At 41.6% G+C, this 18,833-nt stretch overlaps 4 protein-coding genes across 13 annotated transcripts; 1 reads left to right on the top strand and 3 right to left on the bottom strand.

Annotated features, from left to right (window-relative positions):
* The first annotated feature begins 117 nt into the window (after positions 1-117).
* Positions 118-1,993, top strand: erg28 (ergosterol biosynthesis 28 homolog). Of its 2 annotated transcripts, none has more exons than XM_037241789.1 (5): positions 118-314; positions 402-539; positions 1,005-1,095; positions 1,183-1,301; positions 1,389-1,993. In XM_037241789.1, exons 2-5 carry the CDS (start codon positions 407-409, stop codon positions 1,475-1,477), a joined length of 432 nt encoding a protein of 143 aa, XP_037097684.1. In that variant the 5' UTR covers positions 118-314; positions 402-406; the 3' UTR covers positions 1,478-1,993. The 2 variants fall into 2 exon arrangements, with proteins under 2 accessions (XP_037097684.1, XP_037097685.1); XM_037241790.1 differs by having other exon boundaries at positions 396-539.
* flvcr2a (FLVCR heme transporter 2a) lies at positions 1,721-11,879 on the bottom strand. 7 transcript variants are annotated; one of them, XM_037241772.1, is made up of 12 exons: positions 10,064-10,164; positions 7,595-8,245; positions 7,010-7,151; positions 6,360-6,500; positions 6,132-6,199; positions 5,805-5,908; positions 4,586-4,696; positions 4,276-4,381; positions 4,101-4,212; positions 3,853-3,917; positions 2,872-3,004; positions 2,482-2,617 (listed from the first exon to the last, which is right to left on the bottom strand). In XM_037241772.1, exons 2-11 carry the CDS (start codon positions 8,207-8,209, stop codon positions 2,918-2,920), a joined length of 1,551 nt encoding a protein of 516 aa, XP_037097667.1. In that variant the 5' UTR covers positions 8,210-8,245; positions 10,064-10,164; the 3' UTR covers positions 2,482-2,617; positions 2,872-2,917. The 7 variants fall into 7 exon arrangements, with proteins under 7 accessions (XP_037097669.1, XP_037097667.1, XP_037097668.1 ...); XM_037241773.1 differs by having other exon boundaries at positions 2,872-2,992; XM_037241774.1 differs by lacking the exon at positions 2,872-3,004 and having other exon boundaries at positions 1,721-2,617.
* A 628-nt stretch (positions 11,880-12,507) lies between these two features.
* Positions 12,508-15,739, bottom strand: LOC119116432 (jun dimerization protein 2-like). Of its 3 annotated transcripts, none has more exons than XM_037241785.1 (4): positions 15,580-15,739; positions 14,149-14,345; positions 13,814-13,918; positions 12,508-13,361 (listed from the first exon to the last, which is right to left on the bottom strand). In XM_037241785.1, the coding sequence occupies exons 1-4, from the start codon at positions 15,692-15,694 to the stop codon at positions 13,173-13,175; spliced, it is 606 nt and encodes a 201-aa protein (XP_037097680.1). In that variant the 5' UTR covers positions 15,695-15,739; the 3' UTR covers positions 12,508-13,172. The 3 variants fall into 3 exon arrangements, with proteins under 3 accessions (XP_037097680.1, XP_037097681.1, XP_037097682.1); XM_037241786.1 differs by having other exon boundaries at positions 14,149-14,324; positions 15,580-15,730; XM_037241787.1 differs by lacking the exon at positions 15,580-15,739 and adding an exon at positions 15,148-15,533.
* Positions 15,740-15,875: 136 nt separating this feature from the next.
* fosaa (v-fos FBJ murine osteosarcoma viral oncogene homolog Aa) lies at positions 15,876-18,756 on the bottom strand. Its single transcript, XM_037241780.1, has 4 exons — positions 18,439-18,756; positions 17,649-17,864; positions 17,277-17,384; positions 15,876-17,203 (listed from the first exon to the last, which is right to left on the bottom strand). Exons 1-4 carry the CDS (start codon positions 18,589-18,591, stop codon positions 16,529-16,531), a joined length of 1,152 nt encoding a protein of 383 aa, XP_037097675.1. The 5' UTR covers positions 18,592-18,756; the 3' UTR covers positions 15,876-16,528.
* Positions 18,757-18,833: the final 77 nt, after the last annotated feature.

Raw genomic sequence — 18,833 nt, 5'->3', positions numbered from 1 at the left:
CCAACTCCATGAATTCCTTAAATGCGATTGGCTAAAAATAAAAGTGGGCGACACCAAGAGGTACAATCTCACCAATCATATCAATGGCACGACTGGCTACAACCCTTCTGTCAGCTTTGTCATTGGCTACTACCTGGTCAGTGAGACATGTCACAATATAGTGTTATTTTCCCTTCTGTGGAGCATGTTACATGTTTGATGGACGTCGCTCGGAATTATCACCATTAATGCCATTTGACCTTGTTTATAGAAATAGTTTACGGCAACATTAGACTCTTTTCTCAGAGATCCGTTCACTCAAAACACTTGACAAGGTAACACATCTTGCAGCCTCTGCAACATGACCATATACACGCATTTGTATGGATTCTAAATGCTGTACTCTAATATTGGAGCTACAGGAAAGATGAGTCGGTTCCTAAACGTCCTGCGAAGCTGGCTTGTAATGGTGTCTGTCATCGCGATGGGAAACACCGTGCAGAGCTTCAAAGATCACAGCTTCCTGTCGGAGAAGCTTTACACCGGCACGCCAGAGTTTGGTTAGCAAATTGCATTTCTGTTGGTTTTGTTATTTACTAACCCAAATAAACAGTGTGTAAAAAACGCAATATAAATTTATTCTAATGTGCATTTTCTAGAGCACAGGTGCCAAACCTAAGGCCCCGGGGCTAGATCTGGCCCCACACTTCATTCTATGTGGCCTGCGGAAATAAACCTTGTTTGTCAGCTTCTATGATCCTTGCTAAAATCTTTACCAAAATGTTCCACTTGGGAGTAATGGTGCCAATAGTTGTTTGCACCATCTCCTTTTTACCATCAACCCTTTTGCTGAGGGATTTGAACTAATTCCAGCCTTGGTCAGGTCCACATCCTTATTTCACATATTTTAATCAATAAGAAATAATTTAATGTTAATTTATTTGTAAATGAATAAACTAGCAGGTTCAACAGGGGATCAAATAATTTCCCTCACTGTCACTGTTTACGTCTACACTTTTATTCAGTCAATGGTCTTCAAGCTCGAACATTTGGCATTTGGACGCTGCTGTCATCCATCATTCGCTCTGCCTGTGCCATTGATATTCACAACAGGACGTAAGATAGCTTGTTTATTACGTTTTGCATTTCAGTGCCGTATACGAGTCAAGTTCATTAGATTCTCACATTGTGTGGCACTGGCAGGTTGTATCACATCACTTTGTGGACATTTGTCCTTGCGCTGGGTCATTTTCTATCTGAAGCCTTCATTTACAAAACTGCACCTCTCACAATTGGGGTCATGGCACCTCTTATTGTGGCCAGTAAGTATCTTCTGTTTTTCATTATAATTTGTATATATGTTGAACAGGGACTGTAGCATGACGCAATTGTGGCATTTGTTTTTCCAGGTTTCTCAATCATAGCAATGCTGATTGGATTCCAGTGTTTTCCAGAGACTCCAGAGGAAGTGGGAGCGCAGCAAAAGAAACGGAACTAAATGTCCTCATGTCCAAGGGTCCACTAGACGTGTTTGGATTGATTGTGGTGTGCTGCTTCCCAGATGTTATTTTACAGTATTTCCTACAGTGAATCAATCTTTCTCGGAACTTTACACGTGGATTCTCATGCTCTCGACATGTCTAAGATTGGAAAACATGAGATTTATTCATTTAACAATGGAACAGAAACTCCACTGAGCCCTCTTATTCATGTCATACAAGACACTGGACTCCAGTCAAGTTATATGAGGAAGAATTTATTTCAGGTGTTTGAAATACCAAGGAGTGTCAGATCTTCACAGTTTTGTAAAATATCCTAAAATTCCATAAAATGATAAATTAGCACCTTAGAGTAATCGCATATTCTGTAAAAGAGAAACCACAACACAAAAAGCCACATGTGCAACAAAACAAATTAATCGCAAACTATGCACATTATGCATTTCTCTATTGTGACTTTACAAGCAAAGCATATTTTTAATTAATAAAATATCGTTTTTTTTCTTGTGCAAAATGAATGATTGGATTCGCCTCCCTCTTCTTCCATATCGACAAAAATATCAGTCTTCAAGTTTCCGTCCGCCAAGTCTGGGGGCGGACAAAACTGCCCTTCCAAAGTATACATAAGACGCACAGCATCGACTGTTATTGCAGTCAGTAGAATTCGGAGGTAATACTGCCACGTGATCGGGAATGACAGGCGGAAAACGTTCCAGTTGCCGTGACGTGAAAATGAAAAGCTTTTACAAAGCTTTAAAGCAAATACAGTACTAATCCACTGACATAAGTCAGTTACTGTAGCAGTGTTCGTCGTAGTTGAACAGTAGTTTGTAAATTTTGAGGTAAGAGGATATGAAAAGGTCACGCTCCATTTGACACTGACAAACTATGAACGGTAAAGACATTTAAGATTCTAAGTGCGTTGTTCTTGTGCATGACTGATTTCTTGTGCTTGTTTTTGGGATCCGTGTGTGTGTGTGTGTATAGTGTCCTCGGGGCACAACAGTCGCACTGTTTTACTTGGTCTGTGCAGCGACCAATTATCCTCACCAAGGCTTTCACAGCAGAATGCATCGCCGCTACTTCATGTATTCCGACTTAGCTTCTTTATGGCTTTCATCCAGAACAGTGGTCATGTCCTGGTAAAACACAAATGAACACCAATCACTATATATTTTGACTAAGGATCTGAGTGAGGCTCTTACTCCAATAATTCATGAATATGGAACATTAAAAAAGAAATAAATCATGTGTATCAAAGAAACTGGACCCAGTCCAACTTGTCTTGTTGTTATACCGCTGCTCTTTTAAAAATAGCCACTGGAAAGGGCACCTTAAAGAAACCAGAGCGTCGATGGCAATGTTTTTATTATTTCATAGAACGTGTCCCTACCTGGGCAGGTGTGTGTTTTGGTTTTTAGCGAGCTTGCAAGTTTATGTCAGGACGGCTGCTGCCAGGGGCTGCTGCAAGATGTGCCCCCGTAGTCCTGAACCGATGACTCAGAGCCTGCACGCTGGAATAACAGCTAAGGGGGTCATGTCTTTGAGAGGGGCCCAAAAAAACCTTACATGCAAACCCACTAGCACAGAATACAGTCCAGAAACTCCTGCACACCCAAATAACCGTAAGCTGCCTGCTTGTCTACTTAAGTCGTATGAAATGACCTGGATTTGTTTGCTTTGAGAATTCAATCGACTATTTAATAAGCAGGAACTGACAACTCTGTGTGTGCAGGATTGCTGGTACTTGGTTATATTTTTATTTTAGAGGCATTAAAAAGGAAGGTAGAAGTTGTTTTGATAGCAATCAGTGAGTTGAAGTGGTTTAGCGAAATGGTGTCATTAATTTCAAAGGTGATATTGAAAGTTTTTGTTTGCTGTTTCACTGAAATACTTGAATTGAAATGCATGTAATCCCCTGATAGGGACCAATCAAAAATCCACAAGTAATTGACACAATCCCTCCAATAAAATTTTAAATGTTTTTTTTTTTAAGTCAATTTGTGGAGTTTTCATAATATATATCACAGTGAAACACAAACCAAAAAAGCTTGCTCCGCATGTTTGCATAGCAGAGAGGACGACTACATTCCTGTTAGCGAGACTTTTCAATATTGAGCTCCCACTTGAAAGTATATAAAGTGCATTCTTGCATGTTTTGAACCAATATTGACATGTTAAGTTAGCTTCCAGGATAAGTAGCAGAGAATGTTTGTTGTGGGCATGCATTCATCTTGAATTTATTCATGCCTGCAGCAGTGCAACGCAGTGTGTGGACTGCAGCCTAAATCAACCAGCAGTATTTGTTGCAGCACAAGATACAGAGACCAATCCCTTCACAGAATTGTGAAGATACCGTTGACGATATACTCACACTGACTGAATGCCCAGTAGCCTGTAGGTTGGCATTTTGCCTCCGGAGCTCAGATTTGATGAATCCTGTGATGCAGACAGCAGAATAATGTTTCAAATTGTATGTATGGGTAAGCAGGGGGAAAAAAGAGAGATGAATCTGTATTTTAATTCCACCACTAGATGGCAACCTCATCCCTTGGACAACATGGCTAAATTGCCTTGAAAAAATAAGTGAATGTTGTTCTTTGTTTCAAAATATTTCCTTACCCGTCATTATAGATCCTATCAAAAGGAATATACACAGGAAAATGTTTCCTGCCAAAGTCCCCCATCCATCAATAATCTTCCCCTGGGCAATGGTGAAGATGATTCCGAAGATCTGAAATGAATGAAATCAGATTGGTTCCCATTGTCATATGTGACTGAACTTGTGCCAGCCAACCTGAGCTGAACAGTTGAGGAGACCAGATGAGGTTCCTTCTGATTCGGGGTAGGTGAGCTCTACTGCAAACTCAAAGCCCAAAGGAAGGTATCCAGTCATGAAGAAGCTGCAGAAACATATTGATGCTTAAATTAAAATTCTCCCGTAAAAACCAAAGAATAGGAAAAAAACTACATGTAACGTAAAATTGTTGTGGGAAATCTGAATGAAAATGTATCAAATATAATCAAGTGATTGGGGGAGCTGTAGTCTTCCTTTGTTGTTTGTGCAACTATGTGCAAGATTTTTTTGCTGTGTATTGATCACCCACCCTAAAACTCCGGCTGTGAGAAACACCACCCACAGGTGTCCCAGGTTGAGTGTCGAGGCGTATATCAGCATCCCGACCAGGGAAAGCACATACACGGCCAGCGTGGTCTGCCTGATGAGACGGGGAAAGAAAGTGAATGGTGTTTAAAAAGCCAAGGTACTTTTTTTTTTTTCTTCCTCGAAATCCAGATTAATCAGATTTGACAAAAATGTAGATCTGAGTCTTGTGAGCTGGCTTATATTTTTTAGGCAAAAGCTGCTCAGACGACCTCAATCCTCCAGCATACTTCCATAAAAACCCGATGACCTCTGTCTTTTTTTTTTTAATTATATAAAGTCAAGGGTTTCATGTTAACACTTGCAATTTTTACATTATTTATCTACATTTTCAATTCCTTGTGTATCTTGGAAATCTCCCATTGAATAAAAAATCAATCTTATATCAACTTGGATTTACCGGTAACTTGTTGAACAATGTTAAAAAAAAAAAAAAAAAAAAATGAAATTGACCTGTTGTCAAAGCAACGACCATCTGCACAAATAGGATTATTCTGGTCTAGCGGGTTTTTTTGGTCAACCATGCGTCAAATACTGGCTTTGTTAACACAACGTCATCCTCCGACTCACTCACGCATACTTTAAGACAACAGGCGCGTGTCAACAAGAGCGATCTGGACTAGGCTGCTTGAACAGCTGAGCATCCAATTGGTATGCGAGGAATTACATCAAATGCTGAGTGAAGATCAAAAGGATGGCCATCGGTGAATTTGAAGTTTAGTGCAGGAAAGAACAAACCGATACGAGTCTTGTCTGTCAGTTTACATATGCGAAGTTGGACATCAGAACAAATACCAAGACGACAGTTCCACTTTGCGCAGACATTTCCAAGCTCCGCTCCGTGTGACCACATAACATCCGTTGAAGGAGACGACCGCAAATAGCACACAATGTCTTGTTTGTTTGAGCTTCAGGCGAATTCCTGTTTTTTTCATTTGTTTCATTGTTTAATGGCAGCAGCAATTGTTGTTTGAGAGCAGTCACTACGTCAGATCATAACAAAACTATCCGCAGGTAGCAAACTGGAACCCTGCAGAGAAGTGGAACTGCTGCCTTGAAGCATTTTTATTATTATTAAATAATATTTGAGAATGACAAATGTAGAATAGTTAGAATTATTTTTTCCTTTGCAAAGTTAGGAAAAAAAAAAAAAAAAAGCTTACTTGTAGGTTTTAGTCTTGTCCAGCCAAACTCCGCAGATGAGCGATCCCACCATGCCTGCGATGACAATGGTCAGCCCAACCCGACCTGCATTCACCTCCTCACCCTACGAAGAAAATCATCATCATTGGTAACATTTTTCAATCTGCATTCACTTCTCTAGGGGGCTTCTGTCAAGGTCATCTTTCTGGCAATTTTATAGGGCAGCGAAAGTCTAAAGCAGAGTATAAAATGTAACAAAGCATGGAAAAAAAACAAAATAGGAACTCATAGCTTGATCACTATGAAATAAAGCATACTGTATATGACAGCAGTAGTGTGAGACTTACTGGATAATGTTCAATGATCATTCGGTTCAGAAGTGTGGACACCGCGTAAAAGCAGCCAACATTCAGTCCTGCGAATAAACCACAAAAATACTTTGTACCGACACAACATTCACACTGGGAGACACATTGTATCTAAAAAAAGGATGCAAAATCCCTTCTTCAGTATAGATCTAAGCATTAAAAGCAGAACTGGGCCAATAAGAGTGGTAGTAGTAAATAAGAACCCACCGTAGCTGACCAACAGCAGCATGAAGGGCTTGTTGCGCAGCAGCCTCCAAACGGAGGCCAGATAGGAATAGCTCTCTGGAGGGATGCACCTAGCCTGAGCCTGGGCCTGTGTGGGAGGGAGCTCTGGTTTCTCTTGGAACACTAAAACACAGTGGAGACAGAAAATGCATCAGGTGGCAGACTAATGAGACACTAATGCCTTAAGATGGAATCAAAAATAATATTATCTGTCAATAAGCACTATCGCCAGACTTAGTCGACAGACAACTATCACTTCATTTAAACGACAACACGACCAGCAAAATTCTCTACACAGTTTTGAAACTAAAATAAACAAGATCAGTTGGTGAGGCTTTGCAGTGTTTGCCTGACTGTCACCGACTTTCCAGATCTTCGCTGAGCTCGAGTGGGAAATCGGGTTCTTACAGCAATTACATAACTTGAGCCCCTGTTTGTGTTTCACACTGTGTCAGAACATATCCATCAATGCAGGGTTCAATTATTACTGGTTGGCTGAGTAGCGCAGATCAAATCCAACAGTGTTATTGTACTAAAGGCTGAAGGAGAATACTTTGTTGACATTAATCATTGATATTTACTGGGCGAAAATCCCGGACAGGTCGTGCGCGAGTCATCCATTGAGGGCTTACCGATGATCACAAGGATGAAAATGATGGTGGCCACACCGGCACTGATGTAGAACATGATCTTAATGTGGTGTGCCAGCTCCTCCACATTGTCGACATTAGGCACGAGAATGGGGGGGATCAGGAAGCCAATAGCGATGCCCATCTGCAGGCGAGAAGCAACACAGATATAAAAAGGAAATCCAAAACATCATATGTGAGCACATTTCTTGTAGCATTACTTATTTGATGAGAGACTGCCAAACATAATGACTTCATTGTCGAATGCATTCAAATCAACCCAAGTTTCTTTTGGCACGGAGTCTGTTTATGCACTTGATCATCAAAGTCGTTTGGTCATGTTTGTCTTGCTGGGAGCTTTTCTACTCAGGAGAACATGTAAACTCCACGCCCAAGCTGCAAACAGCAGATTCGCTCTCAATTGGTTTCCACACCTCGCTTCCAAACGCAATAAAACACATTCATGGGTTTGCTCATTTTAATTAAAAAATATCCACAAATCATAACTGCTGCCACTCTCTATCTCGCACATGACCCATCTGCTATCCAGCGTTGATGTTGAAGCCCAACAGGCGAACCTGGACACACCTGGTTTCCCAGAACACCAATGGCGCAGGCCGTGGACACCTCCTGTGGTCCAAACCACACAGAAGCAAGTTTGGATGGGATGCCGAGGATGTAAACAGTGGCCACTGAGCACACAAACTGGCCGAGGAAGGTCATAGGGAACGAGTCGGGGTGAGCCGTGCTCGTTTTGATCCAAGCGCCGATGCAATTCAAAGCGGAGCCCACCACCATGAGTTCTCGGAGGCCTCGGTTGTCCAGCAGCCACATGACGGGCACGATGAGAGGGATGTAGGTCAGGAAATAAATCATCGAGAGCCAGTTGATGGCCTGGTCGCCAATACCGTAAAAGTGCTTGAAGATGTTGCTGATGATGCCGTATTGCAGCCACATCATAGCGTTGCTCATGGAATAGACGCAAAAGATGAAGAGCATGACCCAACGCCGCTTGTACAGTTTGGTCTCCATGAGCGGGAAGAGCTGCGTGTTTTCCTGGATGGAAGAGTCCGTAATGAGGCCGGCGTCACCCGGAGCAAGATGGCGATTGAACCCTCCGAAAGTGCCTCTGTTTTTTTCAGACGGAGAGGATCCATCATGGCTGTCCATCCAGTCATGACGGAGCTCCTCCTGACTTCCCATGTTGCTTCCCCTCCTCTTTCAGGCCTCTGCGTTCAGCTGGAGAGAAAAGCAAACAGTTCTCCTTGGGTGTGTAAACAGAGAGGCCATTTACCTAACGCTCCCAGTCAGCAGGCGCGGCACCTTTTTTCTTAATATAAAAAATAAATAAACAAGTTGGCCTCAAGCAAACTTGACTGCTGACTTTGAATTGGTGCTGTAATTCTAGGTTGAGTACCTTCTCGCCCAAAGTCAGCTGAGGCTCCGGCTCGCCCACCACCCGGTGAGAACAAGCGAAATTACAGAAGACTACCTGGGTACAGCGTCAAAGTTCACAAGATCTCCCCTCTTTGGTCATGTGAATGATTTCTTTTTATGTGACTCCTATGGCGTAGCTCAAACTCCAACCTTCCAGTTGCAACACTCCCCACACTGGAGGATTTGTCTTGTCTGGGAGTTCAATTTAATTGTGTTGCTAAAGCATAGCGCATGACCCATGCAGATAGAGAATGACCCATACTGCAAGATCATCACAATATGGCCAGTTAGAAAAGTTCAAAGTCTAAAAGTATCTCGTTTCTTGTTCAAGTTTACTGGGGTTTTATTAAGGTCATCGTTAGGATGTGACCAATTTACTGGCCGGGGAATACAATTGATTGAGATTAGTTAAAGATGATTTTCTTGGGATTTAAATTAAGACATTAGAATGTAAAAAAAAGAAAATGACATTCAAACATATCCCACCATGAAAAAAAATCCCTGTTTTAAAGTTAACAGTTGCAAAACGGTCAAATGTTCTGCCTGTAATTTAGGGGCACCGAAATTTTTATTTCATTCATTGTGTTTAAAAAAAAAAAAAAAAAAAAACGATTAACCGGTTATCGGAATTTTACTCGGCCAAATACTTTAAAAACGCATATCTGTGTGACGCTAGTCAATGTGATGTAAACTGCAATGATATTTCCACAAGCCCTGAGGTACACCACATTCTATGCTAAACCTAATATTTATTCTGGATTATGCATTACATTTTACAGATGTAATTTATAACGTCGCTGTGTGCTTTTCGGTGCTTTTTTATATGATTGTTTAGCATCCAGGTATTTACTGTCATGTTAGCGAAAACAACTGGGCGTAACGTGTAAATCCGAATTACATCGCTGTCGTAGAAACGGGACTGCGTCGTAAAACGAGGACCACCAATGACGAGCAAGGGTGTGGCTTCTGGTATGCGAGTTGCACAAATTATGGTAACTGAATAAATTGATGTATCATCATTTGGTACGGATCCAAAAACTATCCATCCATCTAAAAAGCTATTAGGATGAAATTAAGCACGTATTAAGGCACGCAGATGCAAATGTTCGCTACTATAATGCATGCGATGGTGCAGTGATAATTATTTTATTTTATTATTTTTATTTTATAAATTGTAGTTTTGTCTAACTGCAGCCACTTTGCCAGTACGATGAGCAAGATTCTTGTGAAAATATTGACACGGTTTCATTCACGTTCACGCAACTAAGCTGGCAAAGTACTGCCGTTAAGTTCAGACTCAAGTTTGACGCGTGATCATTTCTTCGCCGACCAGTCGAGGCTTATTTTTATATTTTATTGCCAGCTCATTCCCTGTGATGAAAACCCGAGTTACTTGGGGTACTTGTCACAAGCGGATTAACTAAAGAACGCTCATTAACACTGTGCAAGCTTTAAAGTTTGCTCTTTAACTTTGAGTTTCAAGTTCAACTGACTTACTGTTACCACCCAAGATTCCCGAAGAGACGAAAATGCAAGCACGATAAACACAATAAGCACAATGAAGCGTGAAAAGTTGCACGAAAAACACTGCAAACGCTCAAAGTATTCGAGTTAGCCTACCTGGAACGGAGGTTTTGTTTCATTTTCGCCCACTATACTACTGTACTTACTGTACACTAGCGCCGAGTAGGCACAAGATGGCAACCTTGTGCAAACATGAACACGTCATTTCCCATTCGACCGTCAAACCTGAAAGAATTCTTTTAAACTACACTGTAATATCAGGTATTTTTTTTTACTATATGTAATTTTTCGTGGCGTTGATGACATAATATTTTTTAAATATCTCTCTAAATCGACTCATAAAACACAATGGAAGCCCAGTCAGATTACAAATAACTATGTACTAATAAAACGGTACTTCCTCTGCCATTTTTGAAATAAAATTATATTTCAGTAGTATTACAGTTACAAAAAAGTATTACTATTTGTAAATGAGTTGTTAACATTACAGAATGCATGATTCTGTTCTGTAATTGCATAATTATTTTTGCTTTTACCTGGACAATCAATTAAAAGAATGCAGTTACAGCCAGGTAAATTACCACCACAATATTCGAACTACACAATATGTTTACACAATTTAACTTCATATCAAGAATGGTTATAAAATCAGAAGATTCAGGATGCTGAGATTCTGGCCAATAAATATATTTGAACCACAGCAAAAGAGGAATGTAATTGATTTATTAAATGAATTAGATTTAATTATATCTGGGAGTATTTGAGCACCCTCAAAAATATTGGTACATATAAAAGTTGTTTTGGGCAGGTTTTGAAGATTTAAATTTATTTAAGCAAGGTGTTCAAATACAAGAGTGCATTAGAAGACATTATTTATAAGACAAGACGTTCATTTTAAGGGTAAATTGGGTTTAACAAACAACATGCACGAAAACATGAAAAGAGCATGCAAAGAAAGCCATCAATATAAAAGATCCATGTTCCAAACTGCCCAAATAAAAACTGGGATGTCCATGCATGGAAGGTCACAGCAAACAATGCACTTGATCGTTGCTGATGATGTTCTATTGCGGACACATCTGTGCGTTGCAATGCTACACGGACAAGTTTGGAGGTCCAAACTTGAGCTCACCTGATTCCCAAAGACTCCAATGGAGCAGGCAGTGGAGACCTCATCCGCTCCGAACCACACCGAAGCCAAGCGAGAGGGCATCCCGAGGATGAACACCTGAGCCAGGGCGCTGATAAACTGGCCTAGCATGGTGACCCAGAAGAGATCCGGCTGGACACTGGCCACTTTAGTCCACGTCCCCACGCAGTTGAGCAAGTTGGCCAGCAGTGCCGTGACGCGCAAACCCTTCTGGTCCAGCAGCCAGGTGACGGGGAAGATGAATGGGACGTAGGCGAGCATGTAGATCATGGAAAGCCAGTCCACGGCGAACGCGTCCACCTGGTAGAACTTGACGATGATATTGGTGATGATGCTGTATTGAATCCATTGGTAAGCATTGCTCAGCGAGTAGGCACAAAATAGGAAAACTATCAGCCAGCGTTTTAAGTACACGCGAGTCGTGGGCGCAGCATCGCTCTCGCCGTTCGGGATGCTGCATGACTGCGATAGTTCATTCGGACCTTTCGATTCCACGGGAGTGCCTGCCACCTCAACATTTTTGTCGTCACAAACGTTAATATTAATATCTCCCATGTTGACAGCGCGCACTATGAACAAGTCGGTCTCCAACTTACACACGTGCCCAGCAACTCTCCTGAACCATCTGAGCTCACAGAAGTTCAGCAACTGAGCACAAGACCCGACCTGCTGCTGAGTTCGGAAACCCAAATGACATCAAAGTATAAAACTGCATGCATCCTGCAGGCAAGCGTCTTCTCGTGCATGAAAAACACACTTGTGGTGGTGTTGCCCTACCTAGTGGTCAAGTTTGTACAATACAGTTAGATAAACTCTGACAAAATACCGAAATTTGATCACATTTGACGAACAACTGAAAACAAAATGTTAAATATGACATACTGTATTTGTGGGGTAGAATAAACGCAGAAATTAGTCTGAGTTAAAGCAGGGGTGGGCAACATATCATCCGCGGGTCATATGTGACTCGCTCCGAACTTTACATAGGCCCGTCAAGCAATTAAACGTTCAAAAATTAAAATGTATTCTTTCTTTTTTTCTGGAAAATAATTGTAGATAGTTTTGTTTACAAAACATTTGGTGTTGTTCATGTATTTGAGTGGTTAATTATAATTACATAAATGAACTAAATCGCAAGAACATAATTTTAGCAAAATAGACCATTTAGAAATTGCAAGATCTTATTTTAACCTAGAGAACTGGTCCATCAGTTTTAAAAATGAAACGTGATGCTTTAGCACCCAAGTTTGCCCACCCCTGACTTATTGATGAAAGCACTATTCTAATTTTGAGCCCATTAATGCCATTACATTCTTGTCTCTGTCGCCAATGGTAAATATTTTCAATGGCATGACTGTGCTTAGAAGAAAAAAAAAAGAATGGAGTGTGTGTGTGGTTTTCTATCCAGCCACTAGATGGAAGTATTTACTACAATAACACCCTCCAAGCCAATAAATGCTAGTTTTAAAAAAGTATTTCTTAAAGGGATACAAATTGCATTTCACTTACACATCATAAAAAAGTACAAAATTATATATAAAATGGTAACAAGAAGATACATCAACAGTACATATGTACTGTATATTTGATATGTAAAATACACGATATAAATGACGCCTGCGTCAAAATATGGTAAAGAAATCACAAGAAAAGCCACTTAGGTGTTAAAGGGGAAGTCGACTCAAAATGTGTCTTTAAAATAATATGTTCTATGCGCGCCCACTTGTCTAAACACGGCATTCTTATTAATATTGCGTGTATTAATCAGTAAAATACACCCATTTTTTTATCCATTCTGCTAATTGCTGTTGACTGAAAATGACATCACAGGTACTCAGGGCTCAGGTCACGACCAATCGCAGCTTACCTGTTTTCTGAGTTTGGCCATGTGACATTGGTGAGGTGAGCAGTAACAGAGGAGTTAAGTCAAGTGTCACACCAGAGTTCAATTCACATCTTGCGGTGCAACATCCCAAGGGCTCAGCAGCTCTTCTTCCATTTTACAGCTAAAAGCCGAGTGCTTGTTGTCGTTTTATGTTCGTGCGGGACATGCCTTCACACGGCCTCCAACTGCTGCAGCAGCAGCGGGTTCGCTTCGCTATCGGGCGTCTGGACACTGTCCGTCCGCACGATGCAGGTGGGACGATGGCGGTTAAGCATGTGGATCAGTTGCTGGCGTTCAAGTTTTAGCTCCTCAATCTGAGCTTTCAGATCAGAGTTCAACATTGCTAATCTTTCCGATTCCTGCAGGAGGACAAAGGCAGAGGAAGTTAAAGGGTCAGGGATGACATCATACATACTGCACTTATGAGGTGGCAATACCAAGACAGAGCGACTGGAAAAACAGGGAAATGGCGAGCCGATTTTTTCCACCATCATACCACGGGCTAAATGGTTTACCAGTGAGTATATACACATATCAACAGGTAAACTGAGTTAAAAAAAAATGTGGAAATTAAGACATGGTTAACATGACTGACACGCATAATGTTTTGATGGCGAAATAAATAATATGCTGGAGCACTGATGTTAGCTAGCAGGCTAGGAAATAATGTTTGCTAAATACAGTGGAGCCTTGAGCTGAATTTATTCCCTGACCACGCTTGCAACTCAAACCACAGAAGTAACAAATCTTCTGAAAATATTTATATGGAGAAGATGAAAATAAGAATGGAAGGCTGAAAAAAGGTACCCCCTTTTTGTAGATAATCCGTCCTCTCTTTCTTCTTATTTCGACATCGTGCTGCAGCTACCTTGTTTTTCTCTCGCCTTCGTTTCCTTCGATCATCATCTTCATCTCTCTAAAAAGATAAAAGGTATGTACAAATGTTCATTTTGGACTCACATTACATATCAAAAGCTGAAAGCGCCTGAAAGCACAGAAACTACAGATATTATTAGTATAATAATAGGTTTGCAGCGAGTTAACAAGTGGTTGGCAAGAAAATTATTTGTATTCATACAGTTGCCATGCACACACACACACAAACTGAATAAAAACAATATTTATACTCTCTTGGACATACAATACCTCTGTTTTGATGACAAGGGGCCTCTTTCCAAAGCTGCCGATGAAGTGGAGCGGCGACAACATCGTCTTGAACTCATGAAGCTCACCAAACTTGAGCGTGTCGGTAGCCGGGATGCCAGCCAGAGGGCCCAGACTGGGCAGGGAACCCGCCGTCACCGAGGGGTCCGGAATCCGTCCTGGCATGGTAGCACACTCGGCTAAGGAGATGTACAATGGCAGACATACTCAGACGTTGCCTCATTCCAAAAAAAAAAAAAACTTCAAATAGGTCTTGTGAATTGGAAGTCAGTTTCTTAGAATGTCAATATTTATTTATCTACTCTCTCTCTGTTTCCTGGAACAAATGCAATTTACAAATTCCAAGAAGTTATGTGAATAACATTTGAAATGACCTACTCTAGGTAAGTCAACAAATTATTCTTAATTCGAAGCAGGACCAAAATATTTTTTTACCAAGAAAGTCGAATTGATGTTCTTTCTGGACTTCATGTCAGGGGAGTGGAACAAAGTGCAATGTAGATAATTTTGTAGTATTTATCAAGAGACTTTTTATGCATTGAAAACAGATATTTCAATATATCTATAGACAAGAGGAAATGTAAGCATGAGGACAATAAGCTGGCAAAAGCAAAGGAAATTCCAAAATCACATGACGCCCCCAAGAAAGAGCATCCGAGGTCAGCAGTTCGGAAATAGGTAACCTCAGTATGACAAAACAGGAAGAAATAGCTGATCTATTTTTTTGTATTTATGTTACTGTAGCCCTTCACCTTTTTAAAATAAATTTCAATGCATGTCCAAATCAACCTAATAAAGACAAGCGCATTAGAAAATTGATGAATGGATGAATTATCATTTGCCAATGGGACACCGTTCCAAAATGTCACTAAAAATAGTTTTTGCAAAATGTTGCTAACGAATTTACAAACAGTAAAAACGTAAACGTTGGCCATAACAAAATTTATCACCAAGCAAATTTTGGGTTTCTGACATACTTACCGTTTTCCATAAGACTGTTTAACATTTAAAGGCAAAACGTGTTTTTTTAATGCAAATATTTACTGCAACTTTGCCTTTTTCTGGCTGCACGGAGTTCACTGCACAAAGTGAAAGCGGAAGTTTTCTTTATGTGGACATATCACCACCCCCGTTGCAAGTTTTGTGCGTTTACGCAACTTTGTTTTCGTAATAGGCTCCCAGCACCAATCAAAAGTTGCAATGTCGACACTGCCTTAAAAAAATAATCTGTGCAAAGGGGCCATAACACATCGCCATGATAATATGTTTGATCGTAAAAAAAAAAAAACATGTTTGTTACGCAACTAGGCAATATTTGAAATTACCATACAGTACTGTAAAATAATGGCAGTCGCGATTGCAAACTCAGAGCAAATGCAAACTTTAAGTCGTCTTTACAACATATCTACTAACCTGACTTGGAGTCCTTCTGGAACAAATGTGCTTTCTTCTGGTTGGCCGTGGGTCGAGTGTAAATTTTATAAAGTGGAGACCGTTGCATCAGCCCAACTCTAAACGTGATCCCCATCTGGGAGGATTCGGGAATGCGGAAATGAGGAGGCCGATGCCAGCAACAGGGATGTTTAAAAAAAAAAAAAAAAAAAAGTAGTTGGAGGGGAAGTCACGCTCCTCCTCCAATCAAGCACCGATGAGCCACAAAAGTACTCAGTAATGGGAAATACTTGTTTACTGTACCTATTGCTAAAATAGATTTTTCAGATATCTTTATTTGTACAAATTATTTTGTCAACACCACTTCAAAAATCAGGTATTGCACATATAACAATTTATTTTTATTGTTATTCAACAGTATAGATAAGCACTCAATGCTCAATCTCTCCTTTAACAAAATCGGACAGGTAGAAAAATAAATCATAAGTTACATCTCGATAGATATATAGTATATAGCACTGGATGTTTTCATGGAAAACTTTCTCAACAATGAGGTCAAAACCACAATCGGTGACATTGAGGTAAGCATGGATGAAAGTGTTTCGTGTGTGTGAGTACGGCATTAAGAGTAATCAGGACACTAAAACACAAAACCATACAGACACGTTAAATTCCACATTACATCCTAGATCTAGTAACGGATCATATATACTGATAGATATGCTGTACAGTATATAAGTTTTGAAAATGATCTGGAGACTTCTCCGCATGCATTTGAATGGAGAGCTCGCTTCTGTCAAAGTGGACGCCGCGCGACATTATCACACTGTTGGATACGTGTCTTTCTTAAATGTAGTCATCCTCAAAGCCTTACCGCTTACACACAGTTCCACATGTGAGTTGCTCACTTCTGGGATCCAAAGTCCAGAACCTGCAAGAGAGAGAAACAAGTGACACGCATCACCTCCCTTTATAGGGCCAGCAAAGTTGGAGAGTTGAGATGATCGACAGATTCGGCTTTTCCTCCTCCGCCTCCTCCTTTATGGTTGTCCAGTCCTTCTGTGAGCAAGTCCAACTCAGGACAGGAGAAGGTAAAGACGGACAGATAGCTGCTGCAGGTCGGAGTGGAGGTCACCACAGGAGTACTGAGGGGCTCCAGGTCGCTGGAGACGGACTTGTACAGGGTCTCCCAGTCTGAGACCCCGAGAGAGCCGCTCAAGTCGATGTCCGGGACCGAACGGGCCGTCTCCATGGGTGGCTTATCCCCGAAAGTGGGTAGCATAGCATCCAGAAGCCCCGACTTAATGTCCAGAGAAGGCTCCAGATCGCAGATGCTGATTTCAGCGCTGGCACACAACAGGATGTTGGAGTTCCCTGAGATGGCTACGGACGGATCGTTGGGGATGTCCATGTCTTGAAGCGAAGGAGCTTCCTGCACGCCGTCGTCCGGGAGCCGCTCCTCCTCCGGACTTGGTGGGATTTCAAGGGATCCGGCGGAATCCTGGAACACTGACTCCATATCTTCGGACACTTGGCACACGGGTTTATGTGTGGCCAGGATGATTTCCAAACGCTCCTTCTCTTTGAGGAGGTTGGCGATTTCTGTCTCCAGGGATGCTTTTTCCTCCTCCAGCTTGTCCGTCTCCTTTTGGCGATACCACATTCATACTTGAGTGAGTGCGAATGACAGTTGAGTAAACTCGTACTTGTTTACTTACAGCTTGCAGCGTATCCGTCAGTTCCCTCCGGCGGTTGCGGCACTTGGCAGCAGCCATTTTATTCCTCTCCCTCCTGATCCTCTTCTTCTCCTCCTCCTCTGGAGACAGCTGGTACAATGAGAAAACAATTGAGTGAGAACCTCCAAGAATCAAGCCACTTTCATCCCCAAAAGTCTGCGATACATCTCAGTGCCAATTAATGCAGCCTCTGGAGAATGGCACGAAGCATGTTTGGGTAGCCACGTGTCTAAAAATAGACCAATGTTGCAGACTCGCTGTGACCTGAATATAAATGGAGTGCCTATAAGGAAGAGCGTGCACAACGCCGGGCACGAGAAAATGTGCATTGCATGCTGTGAGTTGACCCGATACCTGCTCTGCTTTTGCTTTCCTCGCTGCATTCTTTCCCTTATTCCTGCTCTCTCTTATGGGTGTTGCCTGGCGAGAGCTCTTCGGCTCATTGGCTGGCTCGCAACCTGGAGACGGGGAAACGGATGTGATGATTGTAGGCTGGACCATCCACTGGAAATCAGGGCTGGAGGAGATTGCAGTCACGGTCGGAACAAATACTGGGTCTTGGCAGATGTCCTGAGGTGGAAAAATAAACGGAAATATTTACCAATTCGATTTTTATTTCATGCCTTGAGCTGAAAGAAAGTCTGGGGAAGATTCCATTGTCAGTCAGAATTTTTTTTTAGGAGACGACCTGACTGGAAAAATAAATAAATAATCTATAATGAAATCGACCCTCATTTGGAATACATGCTTCAATTGATCTGGCTGTAATTCTGAAGGACTAACTGTTCCTTGACATGCAGCCAAACAGAAATAGCCCTCTCCCCCGATCAATATTTGACTTTATCATTGCCGATGACGTCAGAGCTGACGCAGGGATGCTGTGGAGTCTCCTGAATGGATTTATTTTTTTTCTCAATGAACCTCTGCATCGACGCGCTCGCATCTGGGCCACAGCTTGGGAGCACGCACCAAAATAAAGACAAAAGAAAGAAAAGCACGACCCACAATTTGCCACTTCGATCATAGAAAAACAATAGATATAAAAATGTGTCAAAATGATTTAATTAGAATTTGTGCCTCAAACAAAAACAGCGACTTAACACGAGCTGCGTGTTAAACGCTCAATCAAAAGAGCCATTAATACCTTTGCGTTGTCCCCCGAGGAAGAGGAGGATGTGGAGGAGGCAGGAGAGTTCGCCCCCTCGGCCGTCTCCTGGCACCTTATCCCGGCGGGAGAGTCCGCCCGGCAGGTGGGAGACTCTACTTCCATGTCTGGCGTATTCTCTTTACGAAGCATCACGAAGACACACCAAAATAGTTGACTCAATAATTTCAAAAATAAAAAGAGAAAAATGCTTCTTGGGAGCCAGCCGAGGTTCAGTCGTCCAGGTAATAAAGTCTACCTGGTAACTGGACGAGCTGGATGCAAGCCCCTCCTTTAGAGCCCTGCTACAATTTTATGAATGAACCAAGACTGTACCATTGTCAGAGTTGCGGGGGGATTCCGACTGAGAATCAACAAAGGGTCCCGTGTTTTTG

This window comes from Syngnathus acus, chromosome 22 (assembly GCF_901709675.1).
Source record: "Syngnathus acus chromosome 22, fSynAcu1.2, whole genome shotgun sequence".
Classification (NCBI taxonomy): Eukaryota; Metazoa; Chordata; class Actinopteri; order Syngnathiformes; family Syngnathidae; genus Syngnathus; species Syngnathus acus.
This window is presented reverse-complemented; position numbering and strand designations above follow the sequence as displayed.

Excerpts from the sequence above, each read along its gene's own strand:
- erg28 (XM_037241789.1), top strand. The coding sequence starts at position 407 with ATGAGTCGGTTCCTAAACGTCCTGCGAAGCTGGCTTGTAATGGTGTCT. Across the intron at positions 1,096-1,182 it reads ATTGATATTCACAACAGGAC|GTTGTATCACATCACTTTGT; the intron begins GTAAGATAGCTT and ends TGGCACTGGCAG. Across the intron at positions 1,302-1,388 it reads GGCACCTCTTATTGTGGCCA|GTTTCTCAATCATAGCAATG; the intron begins GTAAGTATCTTC and ends TTGTTTTTCCAG.
- flvcr2a (XM_037241771.1), bottom strand. The coding sequence starts at position 8,209 with ATGGGAAGTCAGGAGGAGCTCCGTCATGACTGGATGGACAGCCATGAT. Across the intron at positions 7,152-7,594 it reads TTGGTGTTCTGGGAAACCAG|ATGGGCATCGCTATTGGCTT; the intron begins GTGTGTCCAGGT and ends TCTCGCCTGCAG. Across the intron at positions 4,697-5,804 it reads GACAAGACTAAAACCTACAA|GCAGACCACGCTGGCCGTGT; the intron begins GTAAGCTTTTTT and ends CCGTCTCATCAG.
- LOC119116432 (XM_037241785.1), bottom strand. The coding sequence starts at position 15,694 with ATGGGGATCACGTTTAGAGTTGGGCTGATGCAACGGTCTCCACTTTAT. Across the intron at positions 13,919-14,148 it reads CCCTTGTCATCAAAACAGAG|AGAGATGAAGATGATGATCG; the intron begins GTATTGTATGTC and ends TTATCTTTTTAG. Across the intron at positions 13,362-13,813 it reads GGACGGATTATCTACAAAAA|GAATCGGAAAGATTAGCAAT; the intron begins GGGGGTACCTTT and ends GTCCTCCTGCAG.
- fosaa (XM_037241780.1), bottom strand. The coding sequence starts at position 18,591 with ATGCTTCGTAAAGAGAATACGCCAGACATGGAAGTAGAGTCTCCCACC. Across the intron at positions 17,385-17,648 it reads GGAAAGCAAAAGCAGAGCAG|CTGTCTCCAGAGGAGGAGGA; the intron begins GTATCGGGTCAA and ends TCATTGTACCAG. Across the intron at positions 17,204-17,276 it reads TGACGGATACGCTGCAAGCT|GAGACGGACAAGCTGGAGGA; the intron begins GTAAGTAAACAA and ends TATCGCCAAAAG.